The sequence below is a fragment of the Nelumbo nucifera genome, chromosome 2 (genome assembly GCF_055504915.1).
Source record: "Nelumbo nucifera cultivar China Antique chromosome 2, China Antique-T2T, whole genome shotgun sequence".
Taxonomy (NCBI): domain Eukaryota; kingdom Viridiplantae; phylum Streptophyta; class Magnoliopsida; order Proteales; family Nelumbonaceae; genus Nelumbo; species Nelumbo nucifera.
Genome location: NC_142650.1, coordinates 26,914,059 through 26,936,314, shown reverse-complemented (window position 1 = coordinate 26,936,314; position 22,256 = coordinate 26,914,059). Strand labels below are relative to the sequence as shown.

At 38.4% G+C, this 22,256-nt stretch overlaps 1 protein-coding gene across 1 annotated transcript in view; it reads right to left on the bottom strand.

Moving 5' to 3' along the window:
- Positions 1–18,903, bottom strand: part of LOC104595405 (nucleoporin-like protein) — a 44,426-nt gene extending 25,523 nt beyond the window's left edge. Inside the window, exons 1-2 of the mRNA XM_010256131.3 lie at positions 18,515–18,903; positions 6,300–6,346 (exon numbers count right to left, since the gene is read on the bottom strand). Coding sequence (XP_010254433.1) covers positions 6,300–6,346; positions 18,515–18,785 — 318 coding nt within the window. The 5' untranslated portion in view covers positions 18,786–18,903. The remainder of the gene's footprint in view (positions 1–6,299; positions 6,347–18,514) is intronic.
- Between the last annotated feature and the right edge of the window lie 3,353 nt (positions 18,904–22,256).

Sequence of the window (22,256 nt, the reverse complement as noted above, 5' to 3'; positions counted from 1 at the left end):
CCGTGTGAGTTGTTAAGTGAAAATGTGACTTCTAAAGGGGTTGAGGGTGTGATAGACCATCATTTGGGTTTATCTTCTTCCAAATCGAATACGAACAGTGCTGCATCAGCTATTCCATGTTAGACTCCAAGGAAAAACTCCTGGATATGGCAATCACGACAGGTTTTTCAATCATCTGTGGTGGATCGTCCTAATCCTAAATACTCTAGGGAGAAATCAGTGAACTCTAAAGGTGACGATGAAGACTGGATAAACCTTGCTGATTCGAATAGTGAAAATTCTTGGTCAAAGGAAGACTCTGTTCTTGGGAGCATTAAGGGAGAGGTAAGGAAAAAAGGGGAGGACCTGGAAGACTTAGACTCTAAGTTACTCTTCAATCAATCTGAAGCCTGGGAGGAATTCAGTGCTAACAACCCCAAACATGCGAGCACAGGTAGTGGTGATACCATGAAGCCGAGAACACAGATGGAGGGTGAAACTAATAGTCAAGGGAGAAGAAACCAAGTTCAATGTCCGCAAGAAGGGCAAGAGATAATTAAAGGTCTAAACAATGATTGCCAAAGGTTGAACAGATGCACACCTGAAAGGGGTAAACAAAAGAGGTCTGGAGTGAGTCAAGAGAACTTAAATGACATGGCAACTTCCTTATCCCTAGAAACAACCCAAGTATTAGGCTCTACTCATGATTTGGAGCAAGAAAAGATGGCAGACAACTTCTCGCCTTCCCAATCGAACCCAGGTACTATGGTGTTTTCAGTTTTTTATACTAATAATTGTCCTTTGCCTGAAGCAAGTCTTCCAGCACCCTTATCCGTTAAGCCAAGAGTCCAAGAGCCAGTAATAGAAGGAGTTGGTGAGGTGGGGTGGACAGCAGATTTGAGAGGAAAGAGAGAGGAGAGAGGGGAGAAGGAAGAAGGGGAGAGAATTTGGTAACTTATCAGTGAGTTGCTTGAGGAATTAAAAAAGAGTGAGTTAGAGAAAGAACAAAATTCAACAACAGGAGAGGTTCAAAGGGAAGTGGTTAGAGACACAGATAATTTGTGTTTATAAGAAAGGGGGGAGAGGGATGGAGGAGTTCTAGGAGAGAAAGAGGAAGACTCAATAGCAGCCTTTGTAGGGAAACTAGGCTGGAAGTTTAAGGATCCCAATTAGTTGAAGGTGTCTTTGAGGAAGCCTGAAGATGGAAGGAAAACTAAAAAGAAAAAATTAACTGAGGTAGAGAGATTGAAGTTGGACATTATAGGTGACAAGGAATTTAGTGGAAAAGAGGAGAGAAGAAGATGAGGGCAATAGAAGGGGAAAGAAAAGGAGTAACTTATTGATTGTCAATGAAAATATTATGCTGGAATGTGAGAGGTTTGGGGAGTGCAAGAAAGAGAGCGGTGATAAAAGAATTGATTAAGAAAGAAAATCTTGACAGTTCTGTTGCAAGAATCAAAGTCAGCTGAATTTGACAATAAATGAATCAAAAGTTTGTGGAAGGTGAGAGGGATAGGTTGGGCTTGGATTCCTTCGTGGGGGCTTCAGGAGGAATAGTCACTCTCTAGAAATTAGAGGTGGTGGAAGGAGTGGAAGAGCAACTTGGTAAATACACTGTTTCTATGAAGTTTCGATAGGTAGAGGATGGGTATGAATGGGTGATAACCAACATTTATGAACCTGATGGATACAGAGAAAGGAATGATTTGTGGGAAGAACTCAGGGACATTAGAGGATTATGGGAGGGGCCATGGTGTATTGGTGGAGACTTCAATATAATTCAATTCACTAAGGAGACAAATAATCCAAGGCAAAGAATCACTACAAGCATGAGGAGATTTAACAATTTCATTAACTCCTTTGAGCTCAAACATCTGCCTCTTCTCCACCACAATTTCACTAGCTCTAATCTCCAAACTACCCCGTTGTGCTCAAGACTTGATCGGTTTCTCTTTTCAGTGGACTGGGAGGAACATTGGAGTGGGCTATCCTCTAGAACCTTACCTAGGGTAACCTCGGATCATTGGCCAATTTCCCTATTTCAAGAGGAGCTAAGAGGTTTAGGTCCTGCCCTGTTCAGATTTGAAAACATGTGGTTAACCCATCCAAGTTTCCACCAAAAAGTGAAGGAATGGTGGGAAGGAGAAAGGCCAAGGGGGAATTGAAAAGGAATATTTTTCCATAGGAAGCTTAAGGCCCTAAAGTCTAAGATAAAGACTTGGAACATAGAGTAGTTTAGAAGACTTGAAGCAAGAAAGCAGGAAGTAGTGGATCAAATTGAAGGGGTGGATTCCAAAGAATCTCAAGGAACACTAGAGGAAAGGGATAGACAACTAAGAAAGGCTTTGAAGAGACAACTGGAAGACATTTTACTGAAAGAGGATATTAACTTGAGGCAAAAATCAAGGGTAAAATGGCTTCAAGAGGGTGCCAGAAACACAAAGTTCTTTCATACAATGGCCAATGCCAGGAGAAGGAAAAACTCCATCTCCAAACTGGAGATAGGAGATGAAGTTATTACTGATCAATGTGAGATAGCACGGACTTTTGTGGATCATTTCAAATCAACTTATAGGAGGCCTTTAGATGCAACTTTGTGGATTGAGGGTTTGGTCAATCGTATCAGTTAAAGACCCTTTGAGGAGGAGGAGATTAGGAGAGCAGTGTTTTCCATGGATAGAGCTAAAGCTCTAGGGCTAGATGGGTTTACTATGGCTTTCTATCAGGATTGTTGGGATGTGCCAAAAGAAGATTTACTTGAGGTTTTTAGTGAGTTCTTTGAAAGGGGCATAATAAATCCAAGGTTGAATTCAACTTTCATTGCCTTGATCCCTAAAAAAGTGGGAGCTAACCATCCCAAAGATTTCAAACCCATCAACCTGGTGAATAGTTTGTATAAAATTCTAACAAAAATCTAATCTTTAAGGATTCGGGAAGTTCTCCCCTCTTTGGTGACTTCCAACCAAGAGGCTTTTGTTCAAAAGAGGCAAATCACAGATCAAATTCTAATCACTAATGAATGTGTTGAGGATATGAGGAGATCCAAGAAGAAAGGCATACTTTGCAAGCTGGACTTAGAGAAAGCCTATGATCTAGTTGATTGGCCTTTCCTGATTGAGATCATGAGACATTGTGGGTTTGGAGAGAGATGTTGCAATTGGATTTGGGGGTGTTTGAGGACTTGCCAACATTCAGTGTTAGTAAATGGCACAGTTGTAGACCGCTTTCCAGCTGAACGAGGACTAAGGAGATCCTCTCTCCCCTTTTCTCTTCACACTGATAGTGGATGTTCTTAGTAGAATTTTGTTGAGGTCAGACTTGAGAGGGCTAGTGAGAGGCAAGAGAGTGGGAAGAGAAGAGGTATCGATTACCCATCTGCAATTTGTAGATGACACTCTTCTCTCTTGCAAAGGAGAGAACTTGGATTGGATAAGGAATTTGAAACTGTTGGTACAGCTGTTTGAAAGATTGTCAAACTTAAGGATAAATTTTGAAAAAAAAGCAGCATAGCTGGAACAAACATGCAGGATGGGGAGACGGCAGAGTGTGCAAGCATTCTAGGCTGCAGTGTCGTGTCCTGGCCCCTGACCTATTTGGGTTTACCTCTTGGAGCAAATCCAAAAGAAGTTGGTTTCTGGAATCCCGTGATAGAAAATTTCTCTAGGAAGTTGGCTAGTTGGAAGAAAGGATACTTGTCTCTAGGTGGCAGAATAATGTTGACTAAATCAACACTAGCTAACTCACTTGTCTACTATTTGTCAGTCTTCAAAATTCCAGTGAGTGTGAGCAAGAAATTGGAGGTGACAATGAGGGATTTCTTGTGGGAGCCAGGGGAGGAAAAAAGAGATCATAGAATAAGTTGGGAAATAGTATGCAGGGATAATAATGTAGGGGGCTAGGGATTAGGAAATATACAAAAAAGGAATATGTTGTTGTTAGGAAAGTGGCCCTGGAGACTGCCTCAAGATAGGGACAAATTGTGGACAAAGGTGATAGTAAGTATTCATGGGCTCTGGGGTAATGGATGGGATGTTGGTGTGCTGTCTAGGGCAAATCGATCCTCACCTTGGAAAGCCATTAGTGCAATCCTACCTCTCTTCCTTTCTTCTATTAGATACAACCTTTGTAATGGTAATAATTTTAAATTTTGGGAACATATTTGACTGGGAGACTCTCCTTTAAAGGACCAACTTCCCTCTCTCTTTGCCCTCTCAAGCTTCAAAAATGAGCTAGTTTCTAAGTTTCTTGTCCAATCTCCACCTTCGCTCAATGGGGTTAATTGGGACTTGGGTTTCCGAAAGGGTATCCAAGACTCAGAACTTTAGTGTCTTCTTAGGTCTTAGCCTCTTACATTTGCTGGAAGGAGTTTTCATTGAACCTTCAAGACTTGATAGCCGAGTTTGGACTTGTACCCCATCGGGGTCCTTCTCATGTGCCTCCTTTAAAACTTTGCTAGAATCATCCTATAGTGGCCTGCCTCCTTTTCCGACGAAAGAGATGTGGTGCAAAGCTATTCCACCAAGGGTTGCTGCATTTTGTTGGGAAGCGGCTCATGGAAAGATTAAGACTCTTGACCTACTCCAAATAAAGCGGCCAAATTGGTGTTTATCCCCTCATTGGTGTGTATTGTGTAAGGCTGATGGTGAGAGTTGCCTCCACCTTTTTATCTCTTGTTCCTTCATCACCTCTATTTGGGATTGGTGCTTTTCTCTTTTTGGGTGCGGGTGGAATCCTCCGGCGGATGTTCAAAGCCTATTTGACACAACTACCTTTGGATGGCCAACAAAGAGAGGGAGGTTAATGTGGAACTGCATTAGAGCTATTGTTCTTTGAACTGTTTGGAAAGAAAGAAAGTTAAGAATCTTTACAGATAAAGAAAGAAATAATAGTGATATCTTGGAAACAATCAAGGTTAAAGTGGTGCATTGGCTGAAATCATTGGCAGCCTTCTCTCATGTGTCAACTGTCAACAAATGATCTAATGAGAAGTTGGAAGGAAGTAGCAAATTATTCATCAAAAAAAAAGGAAGTAGCAAATTCTACAAGCAATAAGACAATTATAAATCATACTTGGTCACCTCCAAACAGAGGTTTCATCAAGCTTAACTTTGATGGTAGCAGATTGGGGAATCCTGGACCTTCAGGTATTGGAGGTATTTTTAGAGATGAGGAGGGTAATTTCATTGCTATGTTCTCAGGGCCAGTTGGAAAAGGAGACTCCCTGAGAGCAGAAGTGTTGGCAGTACTGGAAGGCATTCAAAAGGCAAAACAAATGAACATCCAAAAGCTATTTGTGGAAGGAGACTCCAAACTGGTGATTAGCTGGTTATGAAAAGAGGGCTCAGAACTGTGGCTTTTCAACAATGAAAGGAAGATAAGGTGGCTAACCAGAAATATGGAAATAGTGGTTGGATGGGTTAAAAGATCTGCTAATTCTGTAGCAGATGCCTTAGCTAAACAAGGGGTGGAGGAAGATTCACTTTTCTGGGCACAACTGTAAGGGATCTGATTATAGAGGGAGAGATAAGATGTTTTATCTCTCACAGTCTGACTGTATTTAATGTATTGTACCTTCCATTATATTAATTAATAAAAGGTTGAGTTATTGATCAAAAAAAGTACTAAAGAAACTTGGTGGTGGAATATAGAGGTTAAAAATATAATTAGATTAAAACAAGCATGCTACAAAGAATGGTAAAAAGCTAGAAATGTAGAAAACTAGGAAAATACAAAACCATAAGAAAGGAAGTTAAAAAGAGAAAAAAAAAGTGAATGAAATTAAATATAAGGCTTATGATGAGCGTTACCATAAATTAGGCACTAAAGAGGGAGAAAAAGTAAAGTATAAACTAGCAAGCTGAGAAAAAGGAAAGGCAGAAAGTTAAACCATGTTAGGTGCATTAAAGATGAAAATAAAGGAGTCTTGGTAAAAGATGAGAAAATCAAACAAAGATGAGAGAGAGTAGACTAAGATGGTTTAGGCACGTAAAAAGAAGACCACCAATTGGAAGAAGTGATTTGTTACACATTGAAGGGGCCTAGAAGAGCCCAGGGTAAACCAAAAATGGACATGGATAGAAGTAGTAAGAAATGATTTAAGCACTAATAATTTAACAACGGATATGGTTTTAAATAGAATGGATTAGCAAAACAGGATTCATGTAGTCAACCCTGTACAGTTAGGACAAGGCATGGATGATGATGATTTATTAAACATCATTATTTTACTTTGATTTATAAATTCTTAAATGTTACTGATTTAAAAACACAAAATATATGAATATACAATACAAAGAACATAAAAGAGTTAAAAATCTTACATTACAAATGCGCTTTGGATCTTCAACAATAGGATCTTGCTTCATCTCTGCACACCATGTATGTAAAAAACGAAAACAGAGAAAAAATCTAATCAGTTAGAAGTCATTGCAGAATTTACTAGCCAAATAAAATAGGAATCAAAGTAATAGGCTTATGGCATGAGATTCATCAAAAGTAACATACTTATGGCATGAGACATAAAGGAGATTTGATATGGAAAGAGGACCTTAAAGAAATTAGTCACATAATTCAAACATTACAAGTATCAAAGTGAAGCATACTTTGAGAAAATCAAGTTAAAAATACATATCAGTTAAGAATTAAGGCAAGAACAACTTCCTTCATAACTTTAAAAAGTGGTTCATTCATCAACATATGTAAGATGCTTTCAAGAAAACCCTTGGCATTTTTATGTTGAAAAGTTGCTTTAAAAGTAACAAATACAGGGAGATGTTCCACAAAGGGTAGAGGAATGCATGCCTCTCCCCATGTTTGCATCTTGTGCTTAATTAGTGCTGAGAGTGCCAACCAATTATTCCCCTCATTCCTTCACATCATTTTTTTTGATAAGTAACTTTGAATTTTTTTTTTTTTGTCAGCAAAGAAAAGATTTATTAATAAATGAATTAAGGATTACAATTACAGTCAGAGCTGGGGCAGGATACCCAACCACCCAAATGCTTTAATTTCCTTTTACAGTGCTGCCCAGAAATGTTGTTTCCTATGGATCCCTTGTTTGGCTAAGGAATCTGTTATCCCATTAGCAGTTCTCTTAACCATCTGAAGGTGGCACCGATGTCCCTCACTAGTTTCTCAATCTCCCTCAAAGTTTGGTTGTATATCCAAGCTCCTGAGATGTTTCTACACATCTGAGAGATAACCAGCTTCAAGTCTCCCTCTACCTCTGCATGTTGCAGTCCAATTTGCTTAGTCAACTTCAGGCCTTGCAGTAGTGCCAATACTTCAGCATTTAGAGAATCAGCAAATCCAACTAGTCCTGAAAATAGAGCCACCACCTTGCCTCGTGTATCCCTGATGGTCCTGGATTTCCAATCAAGCTTTCATCAAAATTCAGCTTCATACTGTGACTTACTGAAGGTTTCCACTCCACTAAAACTTTGAAATTTCATTAAATATGGAACAGCAATATATACATACAATACAAGCATCCCTTAGAGAGGTGCATGTTGCAACCTCATAGCAAACAGAGTTACAACTGAGCCCTATATAGTTGCCCCCTATTAACCCCTTGCTTATCTAAGGTCAGACAACCCATTTACCGATCTTTGCACCCTTTGTATCCCTGTGGTCATGTTACTATATAACCATTTGAACTTCTTTACTTCATCCCTAAAGGCCCATACCACAGTTTCCAGATACTTAACCAACCCACCACCACATTGAAGTCACCTTCAATAAGCAACTTTTCCATATTCATGGTGCTACCTGCATCCCTTGGATAATCGCAAGAAACTCCACCCTTATAGAGTGTTGCATCCCTAGCTGTTCCAAAAACAGTGCAACAATGAAATCATCTTTGTCTCTAAAAGCTCCCCCTACTCCAAAGGGACCCGGATTGCCCTGGCTACTCCCATCAAAATCTAGTTTTATAAAACCTTCTAAAGGAGGTGACCAAACTTTATGCACAGGTTTCTTTGAAGAACTTTTTGCCACCTCACCCCAATTCCTCCAAACATCATCATAGGTAAACGATGAAAAATTTTCCAATGCTCTAATATGGAACCATGGTTCAAAGTATCACTACTCTCAATATGCAAAATTTATGTATCGAGAGTTTTGCTTTGATCAAAACTCCACTTATCTTTTTGTTGTCAGATTTTGAACCTTGTATGGAACCACTTTATCTTAAATCATATTCATGCATGAAGGCAAGGTTGGCCAGGAGGGAGAGGAAGACTTACCACATCCTGCCACCAACATGCCTGTTTTGGACCAAGAAATTTTCAGCCTATAGGAAGGATGGATTCCAAAAATGAAGGTGTTGATCATTTGATCAATGGTCATCTAATTAGACATCATGATTACAAGGCAAACCCACTATAGAATGTCCTCAGTTAGGAAGATGATTGACATTTTTTTGCACCCTTAAACAAAAGGAGGCTCATTGATCTGACTCAGGGTGCTTTGGGGGAAGGGTTTTTTAAGAGACGTTATTATGTTATTTGAAAGGTATATGACCATTTTCAATGGGCTTTCTTGGATTATCTTTTATGGAGAATGGTTTTCAAAGTAAAATTAAGGCAATGGATAAAATCTTGTCACTCTTCCGCTAGTTTCTTAGTGATAAATGGCTCTCCTAAAACCTATTATGAAGGAAAGAGGGGTCTCAGACAAGACGATCCTCTATAACCCATTCTCTTCACAATAGTAGTAGAGGCTCTTAGCATGATGGTAAAAAGGCTGAGGGAGGACATCTTGAGGGCTTTAAGGTAAGCAGCAACAATACCTCACTTCCTCAATTTTCTGATAACTCAATTATCTTTACAAGAGCAAAGGATTGGAGCTAGGAGTATATGGAGCGGGATTAAAAAAGAAAGGGAGAAAGATAACGAAAGTTACCCAGATGAGACAAGAGATTTCTATATTAGACAGTGGGCATGATGAGAAAATGGATAAAGTTTAAGTTCAGCTTTCCATCAGTTGGATTGTTTGGTTTCAGGATGTTTTTCATATGTATCTTCTGGCAGGATTTGGGTTTCTGGGATATTCAGTCTATTGTGTTTTAGTTGTTTTAGGGGTTGGTGGTAGGGACCTTTGTGATTTTGTTGTGATATTTGTATTTGGATATAGGTTTGTTTCTTAAGGTGCTTTGATATGTTTAGGTTTTTTCTCTGTTTTTAGGGTCTTTGTTAGGGTGGGTCTGTTGCTTTTTGGGTCTGCTATTGCTGGGTGATTCCTTATCACCCTGCTATAATCTCCTTATCCTTTCTTTTCTCTAATAAAGTTTATTTTTATTTATCTTCAAAAAAAAGGATAAGAACTTTCTGTTTTTAAGATGTTTTCTAACAGATTTTGAAGTTACCTGTGGTCTGAAAATAAACATTTCCCTATTGATGACGTTCCAAAAATTGCAGAAATAGCTGCCATTCTAGGAAGCAAGTGTAGTCCACTCCCATCGAAAGTAAGTCCAACAAGTTATTGGACCCAAATATTAGAAAGGTTTCATTGCAATTTGGCAGGTTGGAAGAAGAACTACTTGTCTAAAAGGGGGGAAGGGGGACACTAATTCAGAGTGCTCTCACAAGTCACTAATGATTAATCTTCCCATATATTTCTTGTCTTTATTTAAAGCACCAGCCTCGGTTCTAAATTCTTTGGAGAAAACCAGATGGGGCTTCTTACAGGATGGGGTCAATGATAGAAGAAATTTCATCTTGTAGCATGACCTCAAGTTTGTCTGCCTAAGATAGAAGGTGGGGTAGGCATCATAGTTGTCAATGCAACGCCTAGGCGACAAGGCACCCTTTGAGGCTCACCTCGCCTAATCGCCAAGCAGTTTTGTACTATGTACTATAAAATACTTCTATTCTTTATCTTTTGACATTATAATTATAAAATAGGCACTACTAAACTAATATATTCATTTTGTGTGTTTATATACTATTTTTTTTATTATTTTCTTATTTGTTAGGGCTTAATCAATACAAACATTGCTAAATTCTGTATTGAACCCTCAAAGACTTTAAAACCTGAACCAAAATGTAAGGAAGAACTTAAAAATTTTGTCTAATCAATACATTTTCTACTACTACTTTTTTTCTTCTTTTCCTATAACAAAAATAAGGGTTCAGCCCTTATTATTTTTTAATGTTCTTTTTCTTCTCATTAATATGTTGATTTTCTATACTTTAACATTAACTCTATACTTTTCTTATGAAAATTATGAATAATTATTAAGGAAACCTGGTTATGGTACCTAGGGAACTACCCTAGGATCTATTTTTTCTACATAAAAAAAAAAAAATCCATCGCCTAGGCGACTAGGCACCCCCCCTGTCGCCTAGCCTCGCTTTGGCACCTTGAAAACTATGGTAGGCATTAAATCTCTTCACCTTATGAATAGAGCACTTTCGGGAAATGACTATGGAGGTATGCCAATGAGAAGGATAAGCTTTGGAAAGATGTTATTAAAAGCAAGTATGGGAGTGAGGTAAACAATTGGTCACCTTTGATACATCAGGCTTATTATTGGGGCAAGCATCTAGAGAGGCATTATGAAGCTTAAAAGATTATTTTTCTCAGTTAATTGCTCCCAAGCCGGGAAGTGGAAAGCATCTCTTTCTGTATGACACGAAGGGTGGAGGAAGACCCCTCAGCCAGTCCCATCCTCACATCTTTAATAAAGCTCTGAACAGGGATGTTGTAGTAAAAGATTGGTATGAAACTATTGATGGAGAAGCAGTCTGGGCCCCTGTTTTGCACAGAAATACTTATGAGTGGGAGCTTCAGGAGATGATGGTTGCTGAATGATATCGCTCAGGTTAAAGTTCATCCCAACTCTGAAGACCAAATGTGAAAAGTTGCATCTAAAGAGGGAGAGCATTTTTAGTAAATTTTTTTCTCTAAATTGAGTGGGTCTACTAACTTGGCAGTAGCATGGTAATCAGTGATTTAAAAGGCACGCCTAGGCACAGAGGTGAGGTGCATTTTAGGGTATGCACCTTGCCTAGGTCCAAGGCAGACCTGTTCATGGGCTGGGTCCGGGCCGGGCTTTGTCTCTGTATTAACAGAACACATTCAGGCCCGAGCCTGAGCCAAGTCCAACCATCAGGCCTAGGTCTTGAGCCCACAGCCCAGCTAGAAATTTGGGAAAAATATTTTTTTTCTTTTTTATTCAATAAAAAACTATTTTATTTATATTAAAAGACCTCAAAACCCAAAAATAATGAAAGATCCGACTGACTTGAAAAAGGAGAAGAGGAACAAAGAAAAAAACATATTGTATATATTTTATTGTAAAATATACTTTTTGTTATATAATATATTATCATGTTCATGTCGAGCTCGAGCTCAGGCCAAGCTTTTTCGAGAAAGCCTGAGCCTTGCCCAACAAAAAATCAGGCCTAATGTTTGAACCCAAGCCCATGGGCCTAAATTCATGTCCAAGCCTAACTTAGAATGGGTTGAGTTGGGTTGGCCCGTCAAGCTACTCGGCCCATGAAGAGGTCTAGTCCTAAGCATAGCACTTTCAAAAGGTGTGTGCCTAGGGCACATTGTGCTTCAGCCTAGGCACACACCTTTTGAAAATTTGCGCTTTTTTAATGCCTAACAGCTAGGTCGAGAACTCCAAAAACCCTCTATTTGTTAGTGTTGTTCATTCATTCATCCTAATAAAAGATATTCTAAAAGACAATTAAAATTATATAATCTTCTTTCATAGGGATTAAGAATTTAAGACCCTAATATGAACTTGTTTGGGCTTGCCTCAAGGGGCTTGGTACAAAGGCGGCTCGTAACATAAGCCATAAGGAATGCATAATGTTTAACCAAGGTCCAAAGTATTGATACAGTCTGATACGTTGAATTGAGCGTATTGGACTTTTTATTAACACACATATTTTTTTATAGTTTTTTTTTCCAAATGTGTGTAGGGGGTCGGTAAAAGGCTTGGCTACCCCATAAAACAGGTCTTACCCTGAAACTCCCTCTATTTCACGTATTGGTGACCCACCAATACGATACGTATTGGCCGAAACGAGACTATACATGACGAAATTTTGAAACTTGTGTTTAACATCACATTAGCTATTTGAAGTAATGCAATTGGGGAAAAATAATGAGATTGAGAGTTTTACATGCTTGAATATGTTTTATATGTTATGCTTGATTTTATTTTTAAGTTTTCATTTTAAATATGTTTTACGTGTTATGTTTATGTATTTTAATTTGAGATAATAATTTGTTTAAAACATGTATTTTAAAATTTAAGTTTTATTTTTAATTAATATTATGTTTAATATTTTTTATTTTTTGCAGTTTTGCACATTGCTTCGAAAAGGTGTGTGCCTCACCTTGCCCCATCAGTGTAATAGACCTAGAAGTCTAGAGCCCCATCCAAGTCCATCTTCTTTGTGTGGACAGCTATTAGGGACAGGATCCTTTCATTTTTGATAAGCAACACATGGAGAATATTCATTAAAATCAAACTGCACACAAAAAGCACAGCCAAAGAAGCGTGCAAAGCTGGGCCTCCCAAGAGGCCATCCACATCTGGCAACAGAGAAAAAGAAATACAACAAAGCAGAAACAGCACTGATAACAAAATATGCATTAATAGTCAGTCCTGGGCATCCCAGCCTTAGCCAGAGAGTCGGCCAATATATTGGCATTCCTAGGCACCCACTTGAATGAGGCGTTCAAGTCAGCACCTAGAGCTTGAGCCATTCTGACTAGAGGTCTGAACTTCCAAGGAGTTTGGTCTTGCCTTGTCATCCAACCTATAACCATTTGACAGCCACCTTCAACTTCCACATTCCTTAGCTCCTACCTAACCAACAACTTCAAGCCCTGAACCAAGGCCAAAAGTTCAGCTATAGAGGAATTTCCCTGTCCAACGGGCCTGAGAAACTTAGAATGATACTGCCCTCATGGTCTCTAACTACTCCTCCCACCCCCGAGGGCCCTGGGTTTCCAAGGCTGCAACCGTCATTTTTTTTTTTTGAAACAGGAAGAGCACCTCTAGATTAGGAGGGGACCAAACTACCATCCTTTGTTGCCAAGTATGCTGAAACTCTGTCACCAGTCACCACCTACCACTCCCTAAGCAGATAATTGATAGAAACCCCTTGAAAATCTCCACACATCACAGCCCAGTGTGCTACCCCAAGGTTCAAATTTTCAATATGATACGCCCCATATCGGGTGTATCGTATCATATCGGTGGCTTCACGATATGCCTATTACAGGTGTTTCGGGAACCGGCCTCTTTTTAATGAAAAATATGGTTAAAATTTGGCCCAAAAACCAAATATTGAAAAAAAAAACTAAAAAAATATAAAAGTGTGTTATTTTAAGTCCCGATACGCCCCTGCCAATACACAGGGGTGTATCGATATTTTGAACCTTGTGCTACCCTTACTTTGGTAAGTTCAAACACTTCCTGTACAGTTTTGCACTTTTCTTCAAAAATCCTTGCATTTCTTTCACACCATAAACCCCATAGCACTGCCCCGCGACTGAATTGCCAAACAACCTTTCGTCTTTGAGTGGAGCCACCAAAAACATCTGACTTGAAAAGATCTACTACTACATCTGTGCCACCCAAGTTTTTCCAAACAACAAAAAGAAGAGTTGTCATAGTCTAGAAGCATGCAGACATTGTAACAGTAGATGGCTTGTATTTTCCCCACTCTTCCAATAAAGAGAACACACATGAGGAGAGAGAGAACCCAGTGCTTCCATTTCCTTTGGAGCCTCTCATGGGTGTTATTTATTTGATTAACAACCTCCCAACAAAAAACCTTTACTTTAGGGGGAATCAGGCATCCCCCACACCTCTTTAACTGGGAAAGGTTGAGCTTCTGAAATGGGAAGTAAAGATTGAAAAAAGGAAGCGCACGTGAAACAACATTTGTATTAGGGGTCCAAGTTCTCTCACCATTCCCTGATGAAGACAAAACAAAGGTTTCAAGAAGGGTTACAAGAGAGACCAGCTCATTTGTTTCAAAATCCCTTAAAGGCCTTCTTAGACCCAAATCCCAAGCTAAACCATTCTCTCCAAAGGAAAACAAATCCGCAATTAAACTATTTTATAGTTGGACAGCCTATAAAGTCTTGGAAAGGTTTGACAAAAAGGAGAGTCCCCCACCCCAAGTATCATACCAAAACTTTACACTTTGCCCTGAAACCACATCATACCATATATTTTGCATGAAAGTAAGCAATGGAGTCAGAATTGACCTCCAGGGGCTTCTCAAAGTCACACCCCTGGCAAGCCCTGAATCCCAACTATTTGGATGTAACCCATAGATGCTTTTGATCACCAAATGCCATAAAGCCTCTCATTCTTCGGGACTCTCTATAACCACTTGCCTAACAAAGCCATGTTTTATTCTTGAATCCTACCAATTCCCAAACCACCCTACTTTTTAGAACTGCTCAACAACAGGCTTGTATCTCGGCCCATGAGAGCTTCTTAAAGGGCACTAGGGCCTGGGGGTGGGGCATAATCAAATGATTTCTAGGTTTAGGCCTTGGTTTGCTTAACTTTTGGGCTGCGCAGAGTCAAACCGGGACTAGATCAATTATTCAGCCTGGCTCTGTATAACCAGCTGATCCTCCTTAATTGATTTAACCATTCCCCCTATAAACAGGTTAGGCCCACCGTGGCTAATATGGTGGTAGGCTGCATCACCTTCGGTTCCACCTTAATTTCTTCTTTAATCCCTCTGATGAAGCACACTGTAGAAGAGCCTTCTCTGGCCACCCCTATGCCCTTATTGCCAGCTTCCCAAATTCTATTTGGTAGTCTCTCACAAAACCTACCTATTGGAGCTTAAAGAGGAACTCATAAAAATCTTCAAATTCCATCAGTCCAAAGCGGATACAAAGGGCTTTGGTGAAGTCTACCCACAAGAGCTGGGGGTGGGTTCGCCTTGAACCACTGAATCCATAAAATGGCTTCCCCCTCTAGGTGAAAAGATGCAATCAAGACTCTCTGGTGACTAAGGGTTTCATGAAATTCAAAATACCTTTTTGCCTTAAAGATCTATGATACAAGGCCATCACCAATGAAGGTTGGAAAGTCCAACTTCACGATGTATGTTTTGCCCCTTCCCATGCCATCATTGCAACCATTCTCACCCCCAATACCTTCTATTTCATTGTCAAAGGAATGTCAATCAGTCAGATACAGTATGAGTTTACCTCAACCCTAACCCAGTGTAATCAACTCAACTAAGTAATATGTAATTTCTAAACACACCCTGAACCTATAAGGTTAAACCCAATACCAACCAACAAACTTAAATTGTATTTTTGTAACAATTTTCAAAACCTAAAAGCCATTAATTTAAGTTGGAATTTGGTTTGTAGGTTCTAAGGTGTCACTTTCTTCATTAGTTAAAGAAGAAAAACCAAAATAAATATAAAAAGAAATCCTAAGCTTTAAGGCTATGGAGTTAGAAGTTAGCAAATTACAAGAACACCCTATATATACATAAGGGTATCATGACCCAGTGGGGTGGGTCAGCCAAAACTCAAACCCAACTTGGGTTAAATAATCAAAACCCTAACCCGACCCTACACTTGAATAGACCTGACCCTATCCCAACCCTATAGGGATGGGTCAAGCCAGATTTACCGTTTAACCTAACCCATTGACTTCCCTAATTATCATGATTGCTAGTCATAGCGCCTCTTTCCCATATGCAACACTAACCTGTGACTGCCTCCTTTTTAATTCTTGTGTCATTGGAGACCTTGTGTAATCCGACCGCCGTACTATCAATCCTGTCTTCCACGAATTCTGATCGCATGCTCTTTATCTTGTTTGAATTGGCACCGGCGTAGGCTCTAATACCAATTTTGTTGGACTTTGGCCAACACAAGCACCACTTCAAGAGGATGCAATCTCTTGAAAGGAAAAAATGAGGGGGAGAGAGCAACACAAAAAGAGAGAGATCAATGACTTCTTCCTTGATTATTATTCCTTACAACTGCCCTCTTATATGGGCGGAAATCTGAATACATCAAGAATTCAACATATAACAACTTCTAACTTCTCTTGATCAAGTTGGCAGGTTGTTGTTAGACAGTTGTTGTTGATGTGACACTGTCTTCCTTCACCTGGAGTATACTTGTCGTACAATGGGCTTAACTCCCCGAGCCTAAAATCTTTGGCTCCCTAACAGGTTTCTTTGTATAGTGATGTTTCTATGCCTACATAGTTCTTTAAAGAAAGAGGGTAGGGCTGAGTGATGCATTTTTTGTACACTGTACAGGGTCAGCTTAAACTAGGAAAACTTCACATGCCACAAAGTAAAGGTGTTCACCATTAAACTAGGAAAGCAATTTAACCTCAAACACTCCTAAAATGCAATCAAAGAAATGAGCAAAACCAACAATGCAGTAGGAAGTGGTTCACTATATCTTGATCATGAAGTATAGGATGCATATGGTGTTCGGTATGCTGCTATGCTAATCCCCTACCCCTCTGCATAAAAACTCATTCTTCATGAGGCAATTACATAAGAAAGAAGTGCACGGCATGAATGCTATCTTACAAAGATAGGAGCCAGTGGCCACAAAAAATAGCATTCTAGAAAAACAAATGGACTAAGAATATACATGTTGAATCATAAAGAGACTCTAGTGTCAACCTCATTAAGAGAGGTTGGGTTACTGTAGTTTTAGCAAATAACAACACTATGGTGTCTATATCCCTTTTTTTTTTATCAGTGTGTCTATATCCCAATTATTTAGGTCATAGAAAAGCCTTGGACTCCATTCAATTCATAGCAGGAATCCTTTTCTTCAGCCACCTCAAATAATGGCATATCTTCATGAAGAGTAAATACATCAAGATATAGATCCCTCCAAAACCTTAGTACCTTACTCTTGACTCCATTCCCCAGTTTACATCTAATAACTTTCAATTAAGAAAAGTAAGTCTTCTCAATACCAATCCAAACAGCAAACCATAACAGGTTCTTTCCTCACGAAAGGCCCATTTGAATTTTTGGGTGCCATATCTGGTGGTAGTGGATTTTTTCCACCAGCTTCCCATCTCCTCATTAAAATTACATAATCGCTTTCCTAATAAATCTTTATTTGAAGTTTTAAATGTCTCAAGCACAAACCACTAACTGTTTCTGTGACGCAAGTAATCTCTTAATCAACCAAATGAATCCAAATTCATCTCACCAACCCTTGCACACAAAAAAATCCAACTGTAGCTCCTCAAAGTTGATTGTGACAACAAACCTTGTTCTGAATAAAGTAAGTTCCATTCCTTTTTAAGAGTATCTAATTTTCCAATAGAATAATCTTCTAAGTGTTCAATATCAGATTTCATATGAATTTCAAGATGCACCTTGATCCAAATGACAAAGCAAAATGCTTAGATGGAAGAGAGCCAACTTACATCCCAATACCAAGGTCAAGGCTCCAATGTCATCTATTTCTGTTGACTTTGTCCTGAAAACCCTGAAGAGATTCTGTGTTGTGTCCCCAAATAGAAGAATGGGAGATTACTTCACATTGAACTTAGGCAATCTTGGGGTTTGTTCAGGATAAAGGAAATTGCTTTAATAGTAAGGTTCTTTAGTTGTTGCCTATTCACCTCCAAATGGCTAAGGTGGCCAACGATGAGAATTGCAACAAGTTGCCATATATGTTCCTCAATAGGTTTGTTCCTAATTTCCTAGACATCACACATCACCCAGCAACTCCCCACTCCCTTGATCACAACTCATTTGAAGTACTCACTCACATTTATATATAAGTTTTAAATTCAAATATCAAATATGCGATCTCTAATGCTCCAAACACTTGAAACCTTGGAAGCCATATTCTCCTTGACTTTGTCAAGGTACTAACTTTCACGTCTGTAACCAAGTCAAAAACAGATAGATGTTGTCCAACAGACTACTTCACTAACCAAGTCAAAAACAGATAGATGTTGTCCAACAGACTACTTCACTAAGTAGTGAGTCAATATAGACAACCGGACAACATGTCAAACCATTCAATTGAAATGTATATATAATTTCTGTGACGCATCTATAAGCTAAAATCGAGTAACCATTTTAAGGATCATCTTCATTGTAATAGGTTCATTATCTCTTAGCTACCCTTCAAATAAGTTCACATTGATGATGTTGCTGCCCGCAACTTCTACGTCCGGTATGAGTAAACAAATGATCCTCCTAGGATGCAGTATTCATTAACCCAACCTAATTATTTACCAAAACACAAACTTATCCCACTTTGAATGTTCAAAAATTGATTTATACAACTTCCTATTATCTTCAATTCCTAATAGAAACAATTCCAAATGCACCAACTTCTAAAAAAAAATCCCCACGTATGATGTAAATCAGAGAGAAATCCACATTTACGCGACATATGAACACTAGCTGATCAAAACGATAATCGTAAAACCCTAATTCCGAAAGAAAGGTGAATAGTTACGTCAAAGAAGAAAGATAAAATAGAATATCAAAAGTAGAAGAAAAGAAAGAGAAGAACTCACCAGGGTCTTCAACGGCGGGAGTCTCCACCTGATTTGTTTTGGAGAAGAAAGAAGGGAAGAGTCTGGTACCGCCACTGGAGACAAGGCGAGAAGCAGGGTCGAGGAGCTTCGAGAACCAACCCCTCTCTTTGCTTCGGCCGGTTTGGGTTTGATTGGCGGGACGGGCATATGGAGTTGCCGGAGGTTTCCGTGCCGATTTCCTCAACTTCCCGCCGGCGCCTCTGTTGTCCCCATTGGGCCCCAATGACGTCAGTGCATCTTCAATCTCCATTACAGACACTCTCTTATCTCTTGTCTCTTTCTTCTTGTTCAGAAAACTTTTGCTCCTTCTCTCTTTCGTTTTCAGAGGAAAAAAAAAAACAAAAACCCGTTTCTACTTTCTAGTCTCCGCTTTTTCCCGGTCCTCTTTAAACGTTGAAAATCGTTTTCTTGTTCGTTTGTTTGTTTTATTAGTTCGAGGAAAGTTTCTTTATCGAGTCCTCCGGTCCTCCCCCGGTGACGAGTTGCTACTTTTCTACTTTTATAATTGGATAATTTATTAGAATACCCCCTTAGTTTTATAGATTTATTTAAACTTATCGTATGTAATTTTATTAAACTACTCCTTGTAGTTTGCAATCTATTTATTTAATCAACCTTTCTTTAAGAAATATTTGTTTTGCTATATAAAAATAGTAATATGATCATCTAAACTGAGTGGAAAATCTTCAATGGACCTGATGTAGCGCGATCTGGTCACTCCTAGCTGGTGCTCGCGTGGCTCCTGAGAGGTACTTGAGACAAGAAGGAAGAAGAAGAACTCCCGGGGGAGTTTCCCGGCGGGAACGCTCCGATGCTTAAGTTAGTATTGTGTGCAATAAGCAAATGGTAAATGAAGGCTAAGAGTGCAGATGGCGCAGGTGATTCGAAGGTACCTTGTTCCTTGAGGATAAGCCTCTTAGAACTAAATTTCGTTGCTTCAGGCCCTCTGACTTCTAACAGGGCAGGTATAACCGCCACTGTCAGTCTGCCACAGCCGTTACAGGCAAGGCTAAGGTGGCACGCGCGGGGCCGTCGTTGCAGGGTACGTGCCTGTCAGGTGCGGGACACCTTTCTAAAGGTGGCAGGCGCGACGCTATCTGACGAGGGACATGTCTGCTGTCCACAGATTTGTCGGGTACGGCGGTCGAGCAAGAAGCCCTCCTGTGGTATACCAAACTACCCTCCCGCGAATTACCCCGAGCCGGGCTGTCCTTTGAGTGACGGGCTGCCTGTAGCTGGTTATGCCGAGCTAGCTGACCCGAGGTGCCTATGCCTCGGGGCGTCCAGTGAAGGGTCGGTGCGTTCTTGCCTGGGAGTGGCCCGAAGTCCATTGGGAGGAACTCGGGCCTTAAAGAGGTCAGGGTGCCCCGAACTCGGGACCCCCCAAAGTGCCTTAACCCCAAGGAGGAGGTGTGGGCAAGGCGGCTTCCGACGAGTAGTTTACCTGCCGAGTTGCCAAACTGAACTCGGTGGGACTTTCCCTCCGAGTTGTGCTCACGCTCGTTGCGCTGTCATGCTGAGTCATTGTTTGAGCAAGGTCACACCCACGTGTACCCGTGCTGCGAGGTCGGGCCAAATCACCCTCCATCGGGACCCATGGTTGTTTATTCCAAAATTATATCTAAACTGAGTGGGAAATTTTTCAAGAGTATGGATCCATAGTTGTTTATTTTAATAGTACCCCTATACTTTTTGAATAAAAAACAAAATTGACCAAATAGAGAAAAATATAGTGGTTGTCCATGTTTTACTAGGGCATGGCATTTTTGTTATTAGTTTATTTTCATTAAATTTATTTGAATTGATGTTAGGATTAAAACAGTTATTTTCCACTTTGATTTGATGGAAGGTCAATTAAGTAAATTGATGGTAAACTATAGGGGGTGTTTTAGTAAAATACAAACTATAGAATAATTTTTAGTAAGTTCATTAAACTATAGGGGTGTTTAGTAAATGACCCTTTATGGTGTTTCCTTAGGTTGCGCTTGTTTCTCTTATTATTTTTTGGTTCAAGTGGTCTTATCATTTTTATTAGTAAGTGTGTATGTGGCAATTATAGATGAAGATAATGATAGTAATATTATACCAAATTTTTTATAAACTTTTATGTATTTTTATTTTTTGTTTTTTATTATTAATTGGATGAAGATTGCAAATTCTAAATCTAATTATATAAACATCTCATTCATATATGTGATAATCAGATCGAGTTGTGAATTTTTAAGTATTATTGACAGGCCTACCTAATTCGTTATACTCTTCTTTTTGCAATGTTTATTTTTTGTATGTATTTGTTTTCTTTTGTTCATTTATCAGAAAAAAAAAGTGTAAGATTTAAATAGATGAACTAAATTCAAAAATGAGTATTTTAGTTAAAATAAAGTTTTGCAATCTTATTCATATTTTTAATAGTAGCGTAAACATAGAATTATAGATGTGTTCAATTTTTTTTATATATATACATATATTTGTGTATAAAAATAACTATGATATGCCACACTTACTTTTTGTTTAATATGATAACTATATGATATTACACATGTGCCCGGATGCTTTATTTTTTGCAAAATTTATGTATTGTTTTATTTTTATATTTTATTATTTATTTATGACATTAAAGGTTAACACATTTAACATAAAAGTTGAACTATTTTATTATTAATTTTTATATTTCATTTTCATTATCCATAAAAATATTTATTGTTTATTACATTTATTTATTTATTTTGGTTAATAAAAATATCATAAATGTGTTTAGTTTTTCTATATTTTTGTAATTTTCTATATTTATTTTTATTTTAAAAATTTTATTACCTAAGTATGACTTCAAAGATTGATCAATTTGATTTGAATGATTGAATTGCTTAACAACCACTTGGATAAATAATGGTTTTGTTTTCAAGACATTTTTAAAACATATGTGTTTATATTGTTAAAAATATTGACATATATCTAATTAGTAGCATTTATTAATGAAAAATAACTTGAATGTAGGATTTATAATAAGAGAAAAATGAGATTTAATACATTAAGTATAAGACTTAATGAAAGGGGATTAAATGATATAGAAAGTAATAATTGAAGTTACATTTTCAACCCTTACAATTAAATAAAGATTAAATACACAAATATGAACATTTTAATAGCCATTACATTAGGCATTAAAACTATAATAATTGACTTTTATACATTTTCTCAAACAAAGAAATAGACGATAATTTTATTTCAAAAAAGTTTCACATTGTATCCACACTTTTATGTGAAAAGTGAAACAATCACAGCCTAAAAGTAAAGAGAAAACAAAGGAAAAACTATAGATGGCGTGTCATTTCTAATAGTCAATTTGGCAAGCTTTTACATTAAAAGGGTGTTCAAGAATATGAATGCTTTTGTTTTCAAAGTTGCCACATCAGGAAAAAAATAAGAACATGTTCTCACTTCTCAGTGCTATAACCTTGTTTTTGTTTTGAGAAGTGAAAACACAATGATTTCCTTTCCAAAAAACAAATCATATTCTCAAAATCACCAAAATTATATTTTCTAAAACAAAAACAAATTCTCCCTCTATAAACAAATAAATAAACAAATACACAACCAAAAACAAATTTCCAAACCTTTTTGTCTTGAGAAACAGTCTACTTTCAAACAATATGGTTTTAATTTGTTTTCTGGAACCAACAATAAGAAAAATCAATTTACATTCCAGGACCCCCCCCCCCCC